General features: G+C 42.4%; 1 protein-coding gene across 4 annotated transcripts in view; it reads right to left on the minus strand.

Moving 5' to 3' along the window:
- Positions 1-2,120: 2,120 nt before the first annotated feature.
- ndrg2 (NDRG family member 2) overlaps positions 2,121-15,509 on the minus strand; it is a 48,861-nt gene continuing 35,472 nt past the window's right edge. For 3 of the 4 annotated variants that reach the window (XM_037532796.1, XM_037532795.1, XM_037532794.1), the window contains exons 5-14: positions 14,338-14,458; positions 12,733-12,795; positions 11,656-11,716; positions 11,234-11,320; positions 10,121-10,177; positions 9,932-10,035; positions 8,614-8,652; positions 8,424-8,475; positions 8,286-8,344; positions 2,121-2,641 (exon numbers count right to left, since the gene is read on the minus strand). In XM_037532796.1, the coding sequence (XP_037388693.1) occupies positions 2,359-2,641; positions 8,286-8,344; positions 8,424-8,475; positions 8,614-8,652; positions 9,932-10,035; positions 10,121-10,177; positions 11,234-11,320; positions 11,656-11,716; positions 12,733-12,795; positions 14,338-14,458 (926 nt within the window). In that variant the 3' untranslated portion in view covers positions 2,121-2,358. Of the gene's footprint in view, positions 2,642-4,853; positions 5,508-6,528; positions 6,581-6,710; positions 6,747-8,285; positions 8,345-8,423; positions 8,476-8,613; positions 8,653-9,931; positions 10,036-10,120; positions 10,178-11,233; positions 11,321-11,655; positions 11,717-12,732; positions 12,796-14,337; positions 14,459-15,509 lie in introns of those variants that run through there. The other variant, XM_017715268.2, reaches the window with a different exon arrangement.

Genomic DNA, 15,509 nt, shown 5'->3' on the forward strand with positions numbered 1-15,509 from the left:
AAGGTAGAGGTGTTAACCACTACACTATCCAACCACCCACCCACCTAACCACATACCACATGTGCCTAGACTCTGAACCAGCTGTTGAAGATTGACCCAGTACTGAGGCGGGATTAAACAAAAAGTTACCATTAGTGTCCATTTAGTTCAGAACTTTTTAAAAAAATACAGTTTGTCATTCATACAAGTCAGACCACCATTCATTTACTGTATTTCAGCCCTTAAGGACCAAGCGAGTACAACCAACTTCTGAGACTGAACTTTGGAGGTGTGGAAAAATAGCCCTGCAGTTTTCTTTCAGAAACTGAAAGAAGCTTTAGTGTCATTTGTTTTCAGCTTTTTAAATTTATTTTATTTTTTGAGGCTGAAAAATGAGTAATACTTCATGGCTCTTATGACTGGAAATGAAACAAAGCGCTGTTGTCAGTAGAAAACCTTGTATCTCTAAAATGGTGAGTTTACAGGAGTTTACTCTACTTTTAATGTATGTCAATGGAACCAGACGTCCTTTTGGCCCTCTCATCATGAAATTTACACACAATGTAAAGGGAAACAGGGATCTACGTCAAAAACTGAAACACGAGTAAAAGGCCGGTCTCTCACTCTTGCGCAGCACTGTATTAACACTGTCGTCGATCCCATCAGAGCTCTTGGTTGCTCCTGTAGTTTGTTCGCTCGTTTCAATGCTCGAAGCTTCGAGCTGAAATCTGTTCTGGCGCAATGTATAAGGAACAAAAATCTGACAATAAGTGTTTTTTAATATATAAAGTCAAAGCTCATCATTATTTTATTAAGAATACAGGAATTTTATGGCTGTACAGTCAGCGACTGAAGCTCTGTCTTAAATATGACTAAATAAAGAGTCAAATTAACACCAAACTTTTATCATCAAACTTGTATGTTTCCAAATTAGCAGAACAGATTAACTGAATAAACAAAGTCACTGGGTTTGGCTTTGGACCCCATCATACCATAAAATTTAGATATGTTCACATTAAATGACATGACACTTTAAAGCCTTTAGAGGAACTGTTTCACAAGTTGGTTGATTTTGCTTCTATTCAACATTGATAATGTGTTATTTTCTGCAAAACAAACAAAAAAAAAAACAGAAAAATTATACAAACCTGAGAAAAGCCTTTTAGATTTATATATATATATATATATATATATATATATATATATATATATATATATATATATATATATATATATATATATATATATAGCAAAATTCACAGCATATTTATGTAATTTACTGATAAACAACTGACATTAGAAGATCTAACCTTGATGACCGCGTAAATTAGGACCTGCGTTTTATGAATTTGGGCTCACTGTGTTTTTGTTTTCTTAAATCTTCAGGACAAAAATGTCCTGAATTTGTAGGAAAAGCAGACAAACAGACCAAACAACCAAACATCTTGGGACCTGCACAACTCCAACATCGTTTAAAACTGAAAGGCCAAAACTTTAATGTGTGGTTTCTGAGGGTCAGTGTTGGACTTTGTTATATATATTTATGTTTGGCCAAATTACAATTTTTTTATTGAAAAGAAGTTTAAAGACTTTAAACTGCAAGTGTCCAAAATTCTGACTTTATTTTTTCTATTGTTTTCTATTTTAAAGTAGGTAATCTGCTTCACAAACCCCACAAAAAGACAAAAAAAGGCGTCGTTTATGGTCATAATGAAAATTCGGCACCAACCTTGTGGAATGACACATCTGCATCTTTGAGCCAAGCCGGCTAAAAGAGGAATGATAACTTTATGAACCAACTTCTTTTTGCTCTTTATCCTTTTCCCCCACGGTTTTAATGTTAGAGAAAGCGGATCAGACTTGACGTGAAGATTTCGGTCCGTCAATGCCTTAAAAATCGACTGACGACTGATTTAACCATAATTAAGTGGGAAAAATTGCATTCCTAATGCCGTTTTCCGTGTTCCCCTGTGCAGTAAAACCCGGACAGTGGATTGTGGACCTGCTCATGTTTTCAAAAAGGAAAAGCTAAATAAAAAAAAAACCATGAATAAAATTCCGCTTTTTAATTCACTGTCAAATATGAGTAATTTGATAAGTGGCCCCAGCCCTAATTTGCAATAAACAACAGCAGTCGAACATGATTTGTATCCCTTTTATTAATATTTGTTTCAGCTGTTCATCGTATTACACAGAATTAGCCACACATGGAATTTTGATTGTATCGTTATACATTTTTAAACTTTTTTTTGTTAATAATATTAATATCCCCCTTTTTTTTAAGTACTAATGCTAGAAAAGGTTACACAACAACTAGCACACGGATGTCTAACCTGTGAGAACACTAAGACAGTAACCTAGCACATCAGAAAGAAAAGATTAAAAAAGGGCGTGGCTGCAGAGAAAAGGAGTCAAATGATTAAAAAAAAAAAAAAAAGAGGACGAGCGTTTACATTCACTCGGCTCCGGACAACTCGGACAACTATAGCCGACCCCCTTTTCCCTTTTTTTGGTAGAGACTCTATCTAGAAATGGAAAACGGAGAGGAGTCAATGTCGTCATCTGGTATTTAGGCGCTGTAACTGTGTTCTTTCCTGAAGGCGCGTTCCTATAGCGACACCTTGTGCCCCGCCCGCCCACGTCAACAGGTAACGCTCTTCTGCTCCAACCTCAAACACTGAAGTGGACAAAGGAAAGGACTCCTATAAAAACAGCTCACGAGCTAAACCGGACACGTAAGCGCACGAACGAGCTCGTCTTGGACGGGATCCCCCGGCGAAGTCCACCGCTGTCCGACGGGTTCGATGACTCAGGGCAGTGCTGTGCTGAATATAATGGCTTCTACGACACATTTATAGCATTGCTGCAAATCATAAACAGTACTGGTCTCAGATTTCACTGGCTAGTCACAGTCGTCTTGGACGACAGGCGAATTGATCAGGGTATCAGGATATCGGGCAGTACCTTTGGAGCTGGAACAGAGGCCACCGATGCCAATTTGCTATTGATATCAGCAGCTGATTAAAGAGAAAGAGGCTTTCAGGTTCAGCGCCAAGTAGCTACAACCTGTTGGCAGTGTAGGGGCTGGTTAGCAAGCGGAAGGGGATTCTGACAGCAAAGGATTCGTTGGCCTTGTAGGTGGAAATGCCAGTCATCATCGTTAGGAGCGACTCCCCTTAGTTGTGCTTTCCAGGCTAATGTGCGTGTCGTGCACTTAAGCCCGTTTATCCTCTATATACACGAATTAACACAGCTTAACATTTAACCACATGTTCCACCTTTCACTCTCTGGACCGTCCAGAACGTTCCATCGGCACAGATCTGAACTCGGAACGACTGGAATACGATAAAAAAAAATTTTTTAGTTCTTCATTTTTTTGTGTGGGTTGGTTTCATGTGGATAGCAGCTGCTTAGAGAAGAGTCAGTGGACGAAGCTGTGTCCCCAACAAAACACAGAGCAACAAAAGGAAAACGTGTGTATTAACGGTCAAACGCAACGTGGCTCATAACCGCTGAAGCTTAGCCACGGAGAGTCAGTGGTGGCTGCATCTCCAAGAAAACAGAAGTGAGAAATAAAGCTATAAACCTGTAAAGCTTCACTTGCTAAATGTCATAAATCACGGATGTTTCTGGGGCGTCTATTTGACTGATTGCAGGACTTCGGATCAGCTTGGCCGTTAGAATAACATCACAAAGCGATTTGCTTCAAACTTACCACAAGTTCAAACTTTGTTCATGATTCAGACCGTCTCTCCGGTCTGTCCAGAGACGTCTATGAGCGATACTGGTTTAAGAGCAGCAGGATCGCTGAGATTATCTAAAAAAACAAAAAAAAAAAACATGAATTGTTTTGTTACGTGTGGCTTAGCAGAGAATTAGTTCGGCGACAGTGGCTCAGCGGCGAAGGCCACAGTCCCAACAAAGCAAAAAGAAACCAAAAAAAGCTGCTAAATGCAACGTGGTTCATTAGTCAGGTTTCACGCAGGACTTTAATTAGTGATTTAGCTTAGGCAGCATCATAAATGCAGGGATCAGCTTAGAAACCGGCCTTCAGACGGACCATCCGCTCTGCCCGGCGAGTTCCGAGTGGTAGGGGCTGGTTGAGAGCAATAAACGTGTTCACCTGGCCATTCAAGCCAATGATGATCATCTCACTGACCCCTACTGGCTGACAGAGGAATGGCAGCCTGGAACAGAAGCACAGGACAGAGCTCTATGAACTCTAAAGAACCAACACCTTGACCCATTTTGCTCGTTTGTCCTTACACGACTCAACATATCCACGATCCATATGCTCACACGTCATCGAAAAAGAAAAACGCACGCTTAACTCGACACAGGCGAAAGAATTCAGGCATGCAGTTTGGAGCAGGCAAACATACCGACGTCCCATTCTTTCCTGAAACCAGCTAAGAATTATCAGTTACAGCGTTTACTTTACTCACCCTCTTTTTTTTTTTGCTTCCTTCTAAACAGGGCAAATGGAAGACATGAGCTGGCTGCCACTGAAAGACACCAGTATTCAGTACTCAGCCGAGACCTGCTGCCACGCGAGGGCCACACGACCGGTAAGTAAAGACCATAATACTCTGCCTTCATCTTAGCAGCAGGATTGGACAAATTAAAGAATACAAAATTACAAATAAAGTGAAGAAAAGAAAAAAAAAACACCAGAGTATTCAAAAAGAAGTCGACATACACACATTACGAGTATTTCTACTCTGCTTTTTTTCTCAACATGTAATTAAGAGATGTTATTTTTTAATACATTATTGTTATTGTCATTATTTATATATATATATATATATATATATATATATATATATATATATATATATATATATATATATATATATATACATACATACACATATAAAATCATAATTAATATTCATATTAGAAGTATTACTATTGGTTAACACTACATTTGGATCTCTCTACAGGCCCTGCCCACGCCGCAGAGGTTAAAGGGCTCTAATGTCTGGCAGACGGGTTGACGGAGAAAAGGAGAGACGTTGCTTTCTTCTCTCCTTCACCCTCCGCGTCGCTCCTCGCAGCCGAGCGCTCTCACTTTCCCCCCTGCGAACCTCTCTGCTCTCGCTTCCCCCCAACGTACGAGATGAACGAATCGTATGATGAGAATGAGATTAAGTTTGGTAAGAGGAGATTCTCTTTTCTCTCTCTCTCTCTCTTTGTAGGTCTCTCGCCCTCCCTTTCTTGCTCACTTTACACGGTACTTTTGACGAATGGATATGACTGATTTGTTTTGACTTTCTCATAGCAGTGCCTCCACCTTCATCCATCCATCCATCCATCCACCTCTCTCTCTCTCTCTCTGTCTTTCTCTCTCTCTCTCTCCCTTCTCAGCAGGACACCTCCATGGTGTTGGAGGGGCTAGGGGGCAGGTTTCCACCCTGCGAGCCCTGGGAGAGGGTGCGGGACCGCGAGCGAGAGCCCTCGATGGAGTAGGAGGAAGAGAGGGAGGTGGTGCGCGAGCGAGACAGGCGGGTCATGCAGGACGAAGCCACTGAGGGAGGATAAGTGGAGAGAAAGAGAAAAAGAGAGCATACGTTAGTGCTGGAAAGAGAAGATCTAGCAGTAATAAGACCCAAACATAAGGTTGGGTGATATAATGGTGACAAAACACTTGAAGACATTTGAATTTTCACGGTGAATAAAGTGTTTACAAAGAAAACAGGAGGAAAAAAGCTGAAACAACCTGCCAAAATAAACTGAATAGACTGAAACGAAGCCATAATGGGCTGACATACAATCCATTTCCAGTTCTTAGCTGATGCAGGTATATCGCTGCTGTCGGAACAAAGTTTTTCTTCTCCTTTTTGTCGTTTTTGTCCGTTTTTTACATTAGTTAAAAACGCCTGTCGCCGTTTAAATTGTGCGTACACTTTTATGACAAATAGACCAAAAGAAACGGCCCAATATTACTTGAGGGGAAAAAGTCTAATCACTTACATTAAAAGAAAAGCATGTTGGTGGTTGGTTAGTGTAGTGGGTAACACCTCTGCCTTGTAGACTGGGGTTCAATCCCCACCTGGGTAAACACCCTACACTACACCAATAAGAGTCCTTGGGCAAGACTCCTAACACCACCTTCGCTTTCCTGTGTAAAATGATCAAATTGTAAGTCGCTCTGGATAAGAGCGTCAGCCAAATGCTGTAAATGTAAATGTTTTCTGCTTCTCTTGTGAAGGTACCAGTTTGGAGATAGCAAGTTTTCTTCCGACAGCAGCGACTGGATGTTGTTGTTTACATGTTTTTTATGATGCATATTACGACGCAGTTGTCCGCTGTTCTAAAAGCAGTGATGGAGCTCATGATATACCCGGTGAAGTGCAGAGTGAAGTAATAAACCATGATAGTGATAACACTGCACAACATCTGCTCTATTAGAGGAACAGAAGCCCTAATAAATTTGATCAGCAAACATTAGAGCAACGCTATGCGCCATAAATCGTGGCTTATCTCCTCCTAATGGATATTCCTTTCTGCAGGCCATACAAATGTTCAAGCCACTGTGGGCTACTTACTGTATCCCATTCCCTGGATGAAGTACTTGAAAGCCTCAGTCAGCTTGCTGGGCTGCAGGAGAAAAATCCGAAAAGAAGGCTAAATGATCGCATCCTCACGATTATTCACTCATGATCCACATCATGAGCAGTTCGACTGAAAAAGCAACTCGATTTGGAAAAGATCTACAGCGATTTGTTACCTGGGTGAGCTGCGGCATCCCGCCAGCATCGGCCATCTGCGGACAATGACGAGGGCGCGGAGAAAAACCAGTGATTAAAACAGACAAACTCCAAATCTAATGATACAGGGGACATCCTGTATGAATATAAATAATATGTGGCCACAGTTCAGGAAGGTGTCAGAACGAGATCCTAATATGTGGCCACAGCTTAGTAAGGCATGGGAACGATTCTGATATGTGGCCATGACTTAGTAAGGCGTGGGAACAAGATTCTAATACATGGCCACGACTTAGTAAGGCGTGGGAACAAGATTCTAATACATGGCCACGACTTAGTAAGGCGTGGGAACAAGATTCTAATACGCAGCCACAACTTAGTAAGGCGTGGGAACAAGATTCTAATACATGGCCACGACTTAGTAAGGCGTGGGAACAAGATTCTAATACGTGGCCACGACCTAGTAAGGCGTAGGAACAAGATTATAATATGTGGCCACGACTTATTAGAATCTTGTTCCAACACCTTACTATGTGACCATGACTTAGTAAGGCATGGGAACAAGATAATTAAGTTGTGGCCACAACTTAGTAAAGCGTGGCATTGAGATTCTAATATGTGGCCACAACTTCATAAGGCATGAGAACGAGATCCTAATATGTGGCAACCCACTTAGTAAGGCATGGGAATGAGATCCTTGTGTGTGGCCATGACTTTGTAAGGTGTGGGAATGAGATCCTTATGTGTGGCCACGACTTAGTAAGGCATCCTCTCATTCCCACGCCTTACTAAGTGATAGCCAAGACTTAACTATTGCATTTCCACACCTTACTAAGTCATGGCCATGGATTAGGATCTGGTTCCCACGTGTTAATAAGACGCAGTATTTTCATTTGTATGGAATTTCAACTCTTCTCGACAATCTACAAAATAAACCAGACCACACGTCCTGAAGAGGACTGAAAAGTGCATGTTACACACAAAATGTAATTAAGACATAATAAAATAAGTAAGTTATAAAGCTGATGTAGCTCACAAGCAAGGGAAGTCCTTATGACTCAAAACCATTTTGAGGCACAGACGTTTACAATACTGGCATTTTATTCTTCTTCTTCTTTCGGCTGCTCCGTTTAGGGGTCGCCACAGTGGATCATCTGCCTCCATCTTGCCCTATCCACTGCCTCCTCTACTTTCACACCAACCATCTCCATGTCCACCTTCACTACATCCATAAACCTTCTCTGAGGTCTACCTCTTCTCCTTCTACCCGGCAGCTCCATCTCCAACATTCTTTGCCCAATATATCCACTATTCCTCCTCAACACATGTCCAAACCATCTCAACCTGGCCTCTCTGGCTTTATCTCCAAACTGCTCCACCATCACCGTCCCTCTGATCTGCTCATTTCTAATCTCTGATCCTTGTCACTCCCAACGAAAATCTCAGCATCTTCACCAGTGCAAATTCCCACTGACTAAAGCAGCCAATTGTGGACATCAGATACGTCTGGGACTGTATTTTGGGGGGGAAACTGATGTTTTTCTGTAAATCACTGTTTTACAAGCTTGGCTATTTCAGGGAGCAGGAGGTGGCACATCGGCTCTACCTTCAGGAACGAGGTTGTAGTTGGGTCCAGTTTGCTGTTGCACTCCACCTGTTGGAATAAAAAGAAAACTCAGCTACTTTCTTAAACCAAGACAAGTAGAAGATTCAAAGGAATATACAAAACTTACTGCAGCATCCTCATACGGCGCCTGGTCCCCTACCACCAGCATGACGGGACATCTGCGTGCACAGAAATAAAGAAAAGAGGGTGATGACAAAAATCTGTACTGTATAATCGTATGACTTATTTGACCTTTTCCTATTACAAGACCTATTCCAACAGACTCATTACTCCCTATTACGAGACTTTGGACTCACTTGAGGGTGCTGTTGCGGTCAATGTTCAGATCCCTGCGACTGAAAGTGAAAGGAGATAAAAGGGTTTTAAAAAGCATTGCTTCATTTTAAACTGAGTGAGTGTGTGACCACATTTATAGGAAAGGAGGTTTTGTCTATCCATAAAATTCTCTATAATATTGTGTAACGTAGCTGATTAAGAGAACTTGTTTATGCATGACGGACACCTAAAACACTAATGTATTTTAATTAGTGGGCTCAATTAACTCAAACACGTCAGTGTGTCCGCAGGCATCATCGGGTTTAACGGAGAACTTTAACACGTTTCTTAAAAGCACTTAAATAATTTCAGACAAACATAACAGTGAAATCTCTATTAGGATATTTGATAAGTCAATGGACAAGCACGCCAACAATTCAGTGAAACACTTTAAACAGGGTTGCCAAGTATGATACTCGAATTTGTGATTAAGACGTACGTCTATGGTCAGTAAATATATTTGCTTGCATAGATGAGAGAATGAACTGTATGTGTGAGGCTCTGCAACCAAATATGTCATCGTTACTTTTCTGCTTAAACTAAATTTCATTCCAGTCTAAAAATCACTGTAAATAAATCTAAAAGCCATTATATGTTGATATCGGGATGTTGCCGCCCTCCAGAAACCAGCTATTGTAATCACTTTTGGCTGCTTTAAGGATGGGAATATAGCATAGTCAGTCCCTGGAGCGTAGCTTGTCAGCTGTGTCACCTGCTCAGTTTTCCTTTGTCCTACTGACTGTTTAGCCTACTGGCACCAGTGCCCCAGTCTGCCCTTCTTGTGTGTGACATAGATGCATTAACATCAGTGCTTTTTTCTTTTTCTTTCTCGTCAGTTAACCACATACACAGTGTTAGTTATTCTGGGTATTCAAACATCAAAATTAGCCAGAATGCACGTCCTTAAACCTTTTACATGTTACTTTCGTTACGTATTTGATTTGTTTTATTGTTTTTAACCCAGTGTGTCCTGGGGATTGATTTTATGTACAGCACTTTGGTCAACTCAGGTTGTGTTTGGAGTGCTTTATAAATAAATTCTTACTTACTTACTTAGACGTTATATCAATCATAAAAAATACTAAGTAACTCATACCCAAATCGTCTTTATAGTCTTTATTATACAGTGTTTTATTTTTGCTCAAAAGCAGGTAAAAAAACCCCAAAAATTTACAAAAAGCTACATATTTCATATTTCTTTCAACCTGAAAGAGCAAAACCGTTCATTTTTGCTTAAATGCATGTATATAATACTATAAAACATCCCAAAAATAAAAAAGTGTGAAAGCAAAACAGTACCTGTTGTAGCTCTTCCAGAAGAGCTCGATGTTGGAGAGGTTGGGGGCTTTAGAGATTCTCTCTCTGTGCGACTGAACGAGCTCTGTGTTGCCCGAAGTTTCCTCCTGTACATACATGCACTCCCGTCATAACAGCTCAGTCTCTGAATATACATAATAGCCATAATCACAAGTAAATACACACACAAACCTGACTGAAGAGGTGACTGAGCATCTGCTCGGTGAGAGAGGACGTCAGCGTGCTGATCTGGAACAAAAGGAAAACTAAATTAAAAGACCTCCTAAGATAAAACCAAGGCTGCGTTCACATGTCAGGGTCTGGTTTTTAGGCCTAAACGTCAGATTTTCCAAAACCATTGTTCAGTTATTGCAGCATTTTAGATTTGGACAAAAATGTGTGCAGGTTCTTTCACGCCTGATTTGTGGGTTCTTCAGAATATTACTCTTGTTCCTCGGCTCCAGTCCTGAGGAACCACTGCCCTGCACAGTTCCATGTACAGGGTGATTCAAAAAGATTCATCCGATTTCAGATCACTCCAGTAAACTGTAAACGGTTTAAATGAGCATAACGTTTGTTATAATTGTACAAGGTCTCAGTCTGAACCTCCTCCAGTTGGGGGGTGGCAAGCCACCACTTCATTCCCTGAAAACGCTCCCCTCCAACCCACGAGAGCAATGTCAAGTGGTCATCTGAATTTCAGCATTCAGTATTCATGCTTTAGACTGCTGACACAGCATGGCTTGCACGCAGGGCCAAAGAATTGCACGCGGCTGGTAGCTTATGATTTCACCACCTGCACAGACAAACACCACCCTGGACCCAGAATGATGAGTATATACGACTCCAGTGACACAATATACGTACCCCCATGTGCTTTTTCGCTTCCTCTCTCCCTCCTGCTCTGCCTCAGCAAATAAATAAAGACCCTATCTTAAAAGGCTCACAGTCTCCAGGTGGGCGAGCTGACTCTCTTCATCTTAGTCCCCCAGGAATTTCTTCTAGTCCTGCTCTGGCTGACCTCTTCTAGCAGACCTCTCACATCCTCACACGCCCATTCGACTGCATCATACAAGACTTGCTTCGTTCTTGTTTTTTCCTGCTTTCCCACAGACTCAAACTCTTCTCTCTTACCTTTCCCCTTATTATAAATACACATGCTCCTCATGGGCTCTGTATGTCATTCTTATTGCTCACTGGCTCAACAGGGCCTCACGCTGTGAATGTAGTTCATCATTATGCGTTACGTAAAAAATAATAATAAATCAAATAAAATGTTTAGATGTTAGTAAGAGAGCTATGTACCTTTTGGGCTGCCCAGTCCATCCAGCCACGAGCATTTGGGTCAATGTTGACCAGAACAAGACCTTCAACAGAGTCTGGATTACTCAGCTGAGAGAGAGAGAGAGAGAGAGAGAGAGAGAGAGAGAGAGAGAGAGAGAGAGAGAGAGAGAGAGAGAGAGAGATTACATGACTGAATGCCAAACAATGCATGTTTATACTGTTCTTTAGAAAGATGCTGATATTCTTAGTACGTTCTTCATTCTACAGATTCTGGCTTCAGCACTCTGCTATTAATGCCTCTTGCAAGCACAGGCATGACTATTGTTGAACACTCTGGTATGTTTGCATTTGAAACAAAATCTCACTACACCCAGAACTAAGTCACACAAAACTATTGTCACAAGGAGAGACAGGGAGCGAAAAAGAAATAGAGGGGGACTTACTGTGAATCTTGAAAGGACATAAGCTCCTGCTCCAACTCCCACTCCAATCACAGAGCGGAAACTGTACCAGTGGAAACACACAGAGCAGCGGTTTAACCCCTTAAAATCTCAGGCTTGTTACATATTGTGGCATGCGCCCGCCGCCCGGGCCCCGACAACGACGGCCGAGAGAGCTGGCAGAAAGGCGGGGCCCGAACACTCAGCCGCGAGTGTGGAGGGGCGGAGCGCAAATCCCCAGCTCCCTGGACGGACGCAAGGCACGAGAGTGGTGGCCACCCTCTGCCGCCCGGGCCCCACCCCCTGTTACACAGTGAGGCCGTTACATTCGACCCAGGCGGCTGAGCTGCCAGCTGGGGGTGGTAACGAGGAGGCGGAGCGGCAAGCTCTAGTTCCCTCTCGGCTCTGGTGCTCACTGGCTGGCAGCATGAGCGCCTTTAAAAAGAGCTGAGAGGGAACGGAGTGAGGGGGACGAGCAGCAGCAGAAAAAGACCGAAGAGCTGAAAAGCTCGAGACAGAGACTGAAAAGTTCAGCTTAAGCCACTGAAAAGTGGCCAGAATAGCTTTGGTTGGTTTTGGTTGTTTGGTTGGTTTGTTTATTTTGTGGGAAAATAAAGATATGGCTGCTGCAAATGTTGAATCCTGCCTCCAGCGTCCTCCTTGAGCCCGGGGTGGCACATGCCGTGCTACACACACTAAGGCTTATTATCCATTAACAATGTGGACTCCACGCAAACTGAGCTATTCTTTTGTACAGGTGTGAATTCTAAAATACATGAAGGGTAGTGACTACACGCCAAAGAAACATAATCCATTTCCACTGGTTTCCATTGCAACCAATCAGACTAGGTCTTATGGGGAAATGTATATTAGAAGCTGAAACCCAAGAAACACCCAAAATGCACTGGAAAGCCAATAAAACCATGTGAGGGCTATTCCTCTAATTTAACCGGTATGTAATGTGTACGTGTAGATGTCCTTATAGCTGCAATTTTCCTCAATTTATGTCTCTATTCTAAACAACTGCAACTGAAATCATAACAGTATTGGTCAGAAAAGTCACAAAGATGATCAACTCACTTGAAGTACTGCAGGACGGCTGGAATCATCTCTGCAAGCTGATCCATGGAGGCATACTGGTACCTGGAAAGAAGAAGGCCAAGCTGACTGACTGACTGCTGTTTCTCATTTTTCTAATGATACAAAGAATAGGGGTGTAATATTGACTGAAGTACTACTTGGAAGGCTGCATTTTCTGGACATACAAAGACAAATCACAGGAAAAACCAACATCCAGTGAGTTAATAAGGTGCTAGGCTGCTATTCAGTGACCCCTACTGCCCTGTACACAGGGGCAGTCATCCTAGACAAGATCTCGCTTCATTATATGATGAAGGTGATCAATCAAAATAACTTCATATTGATTTGCAGTGAGCTTTTCCTCTAAGGAGACACGTGGACAGAAACCAGGCCAGCAAAATAGATCCCCCGAACCTCTTCACAGGGGTCAAGCACTCAGGCCTGCAGTGTTCGGGCTTGGTGTACATCACACTAATACGATCATAGCACTTTTTTCCCCATCACGTCAGACCGGCACTGATGGTTTTCACACCACTGAACTGTCAAAGGAGCATTCGTGTTTCGTGTTTGTAATGAGGGGTTTATGCACTGCAGGTCCACTATAATAGCCCTCTCTGTGTAGTTGTCACTGAATGTGTGCTTCTGACCAGTTTCCAATCCAGTTTACTGATGTCTTTCCCACAGATCTAAATACTAACGTCACTTCAGCCACTGTTCTTATGAAACAGAAGCCAGTTGATGAGGTTCTGTGGCTGAAGTTCCTGCATGGACCTTCTTTTGAAGTCTTAGATCTCGTAGAACCCAATCATTTCCCAATACTGTAATAACACCCAGGCTTGATTACCAGCTGGGCGACCGGGTTCTTTCTGCAGAGTGTGCATGTTCTCCCCGTGTCTGCGTGGGTTTCCTCCAGGTTCTCTAGTTTCCTCCCACAGTCAATAGACGTGGAGTCAGGCCAAGTGGACATGCTAAATTGCCCCTAGGTGTGTGTACTTCTGTATATCTGCCCTGTGATGGACTGGCGGCCTGTCCAGGGCGTTTCATGCCTTCCGGCCGATGACCGCTGGGATAGACTCCAGATTCCAGAAGGGTAAGCGGATTAGAAAATGTTTGCGTGTGTTATAACACCCAGAAATGTAATAAAACCTCATTAATCCTCAAAAATCAACAATGTAATAACTTGCCTTAATAACGTAACACAATGTCTCAACTGATACTGCGATCGCATTGTATTGATAGCGTAACAAGCGCAGTGCAACACAAACCCAGGCCTATAACATTATTAGGGAATTATTACAATATTGGGATCTAAAGATCGTCTCTTGCCATCTGGATGTGAAATCGAGGTCAACTGGGCTGGTCAACTAATTACCCACATCGTGCAGTCTGTATGTATCTGGACTTGTGATTTTATCATTTAATAGCTTTTTTTCTTTACCAACTACCCACCCAGTTAGTGGTGCAATCTGTCATTAGGTAAGGAGTTTACAGGCAGGCTTCAAAATCACCACATGAAATATGGGGGTGTATTTGTCGTTTTACAGGTTTTAACGTACATCTGAGGCAGCCTGACGCTTATCGGCATGATTTGATTTGAATACATACCCCAGAGGGTAGGGGGCAGCACCCTCCTCTTGTCCTGGTGCATCCACATGGACTACGGTGAAGTTCTTCACAATCTCCTGCATCTCCTCAAACTTGAAGAAAGTGGAGAAGCAACTCTTACCTTAGAGAGTGGAAAAAGAGAGAAAGACACAAAAATTCAATGTTGCTTCAGTAGGATGAAAAATGAACTCATCATTTATCATTTTCGAATCGAACTGAAACGCACACATTAGCTAGACCCCATTCCACTAGGATACGCCTAGATAAACAAGAGACAGTAAACGGTCACTACGCTGTACTAACACACTCACCGTCGTCCCCAGCCTTTCAGCCTCTTTGGTCTGACGTATATTTTACAGTCAATGTGTGAACTGTACTATGAGCTTTTGTGCTTGGCCACAGGTAAGATGTGCTGTTCTGGTACCATCGTGATTGAGTGGCTTTGACAACAGAGCTCTGGCCGATCAGCCTGATTTTTGACACATCCGTAAAAAGCCGAAAATTGAGTTTATTGCGTATGTAAATATCAGACTCGGTGTCAAAAACTATGTATGTAAATGTTTATACTATCACAGCCACATAGCATTGCATGCTTCTGGGCTTTTCACCTTCAACGGAGGCCACTGTTTGCCACCCTGCACGGGCCCAAGTGGAGCTACGTAATGCGAAGCCACGAAAAGTTCAGACCCTGTGCTGATCCTCAAACGTGCAGCTAATGATGGTAGACTAATTTCTGGTAATCACTGTAGAATATCACTGCTGTCGGAATGAAACCTCGTATCTCCGCTTTTGTCGTTTTTCTGCCTGCTGTGCTTTACATTGGGTGTAAATTTCATCGTGAATGTACCAACAGAAACGGCCCAAAATGACTTGGAAAAGACATCTGGTTCCACTGACTTACATTAAAAGTAAAATAGTTGTTTTCCTTCTCCTGTAAAGTTACAACTGTGGAGATTTGGTTTTCTTGCAACACCAGCGATATCAAAAATGTGTAGTCTGTATTTCAGATTTGTGTAAATTATGAAATAATCAGTTAAATATCAGCGTGTTTGGGCTGTGTGAGCTCCTCCCGCAGTGGTTTTCTGCCTTATGCACTGACATAGTCCAATCATGCCACTAATACAGGGGGCTGAGCACAACAAGCTTCAGCCATGGAAGTGTAAACACGGTGT

Source organism: Pygocentrus nattereri, chromosome 22 (genome assembly GCF_015220715.1).
Source record: "Pygocentrus nattereri isolate fPygNat1 chromosome 22, fPygNat1.pri, whole genome shotgun sequence".
Lineage (NCBI taxonomy): Eukaryota > Metazoa > Chordata > Actinopteri > Characiformes > Serrasalmidae > Pygocentrus > Pygocentrus nattereri.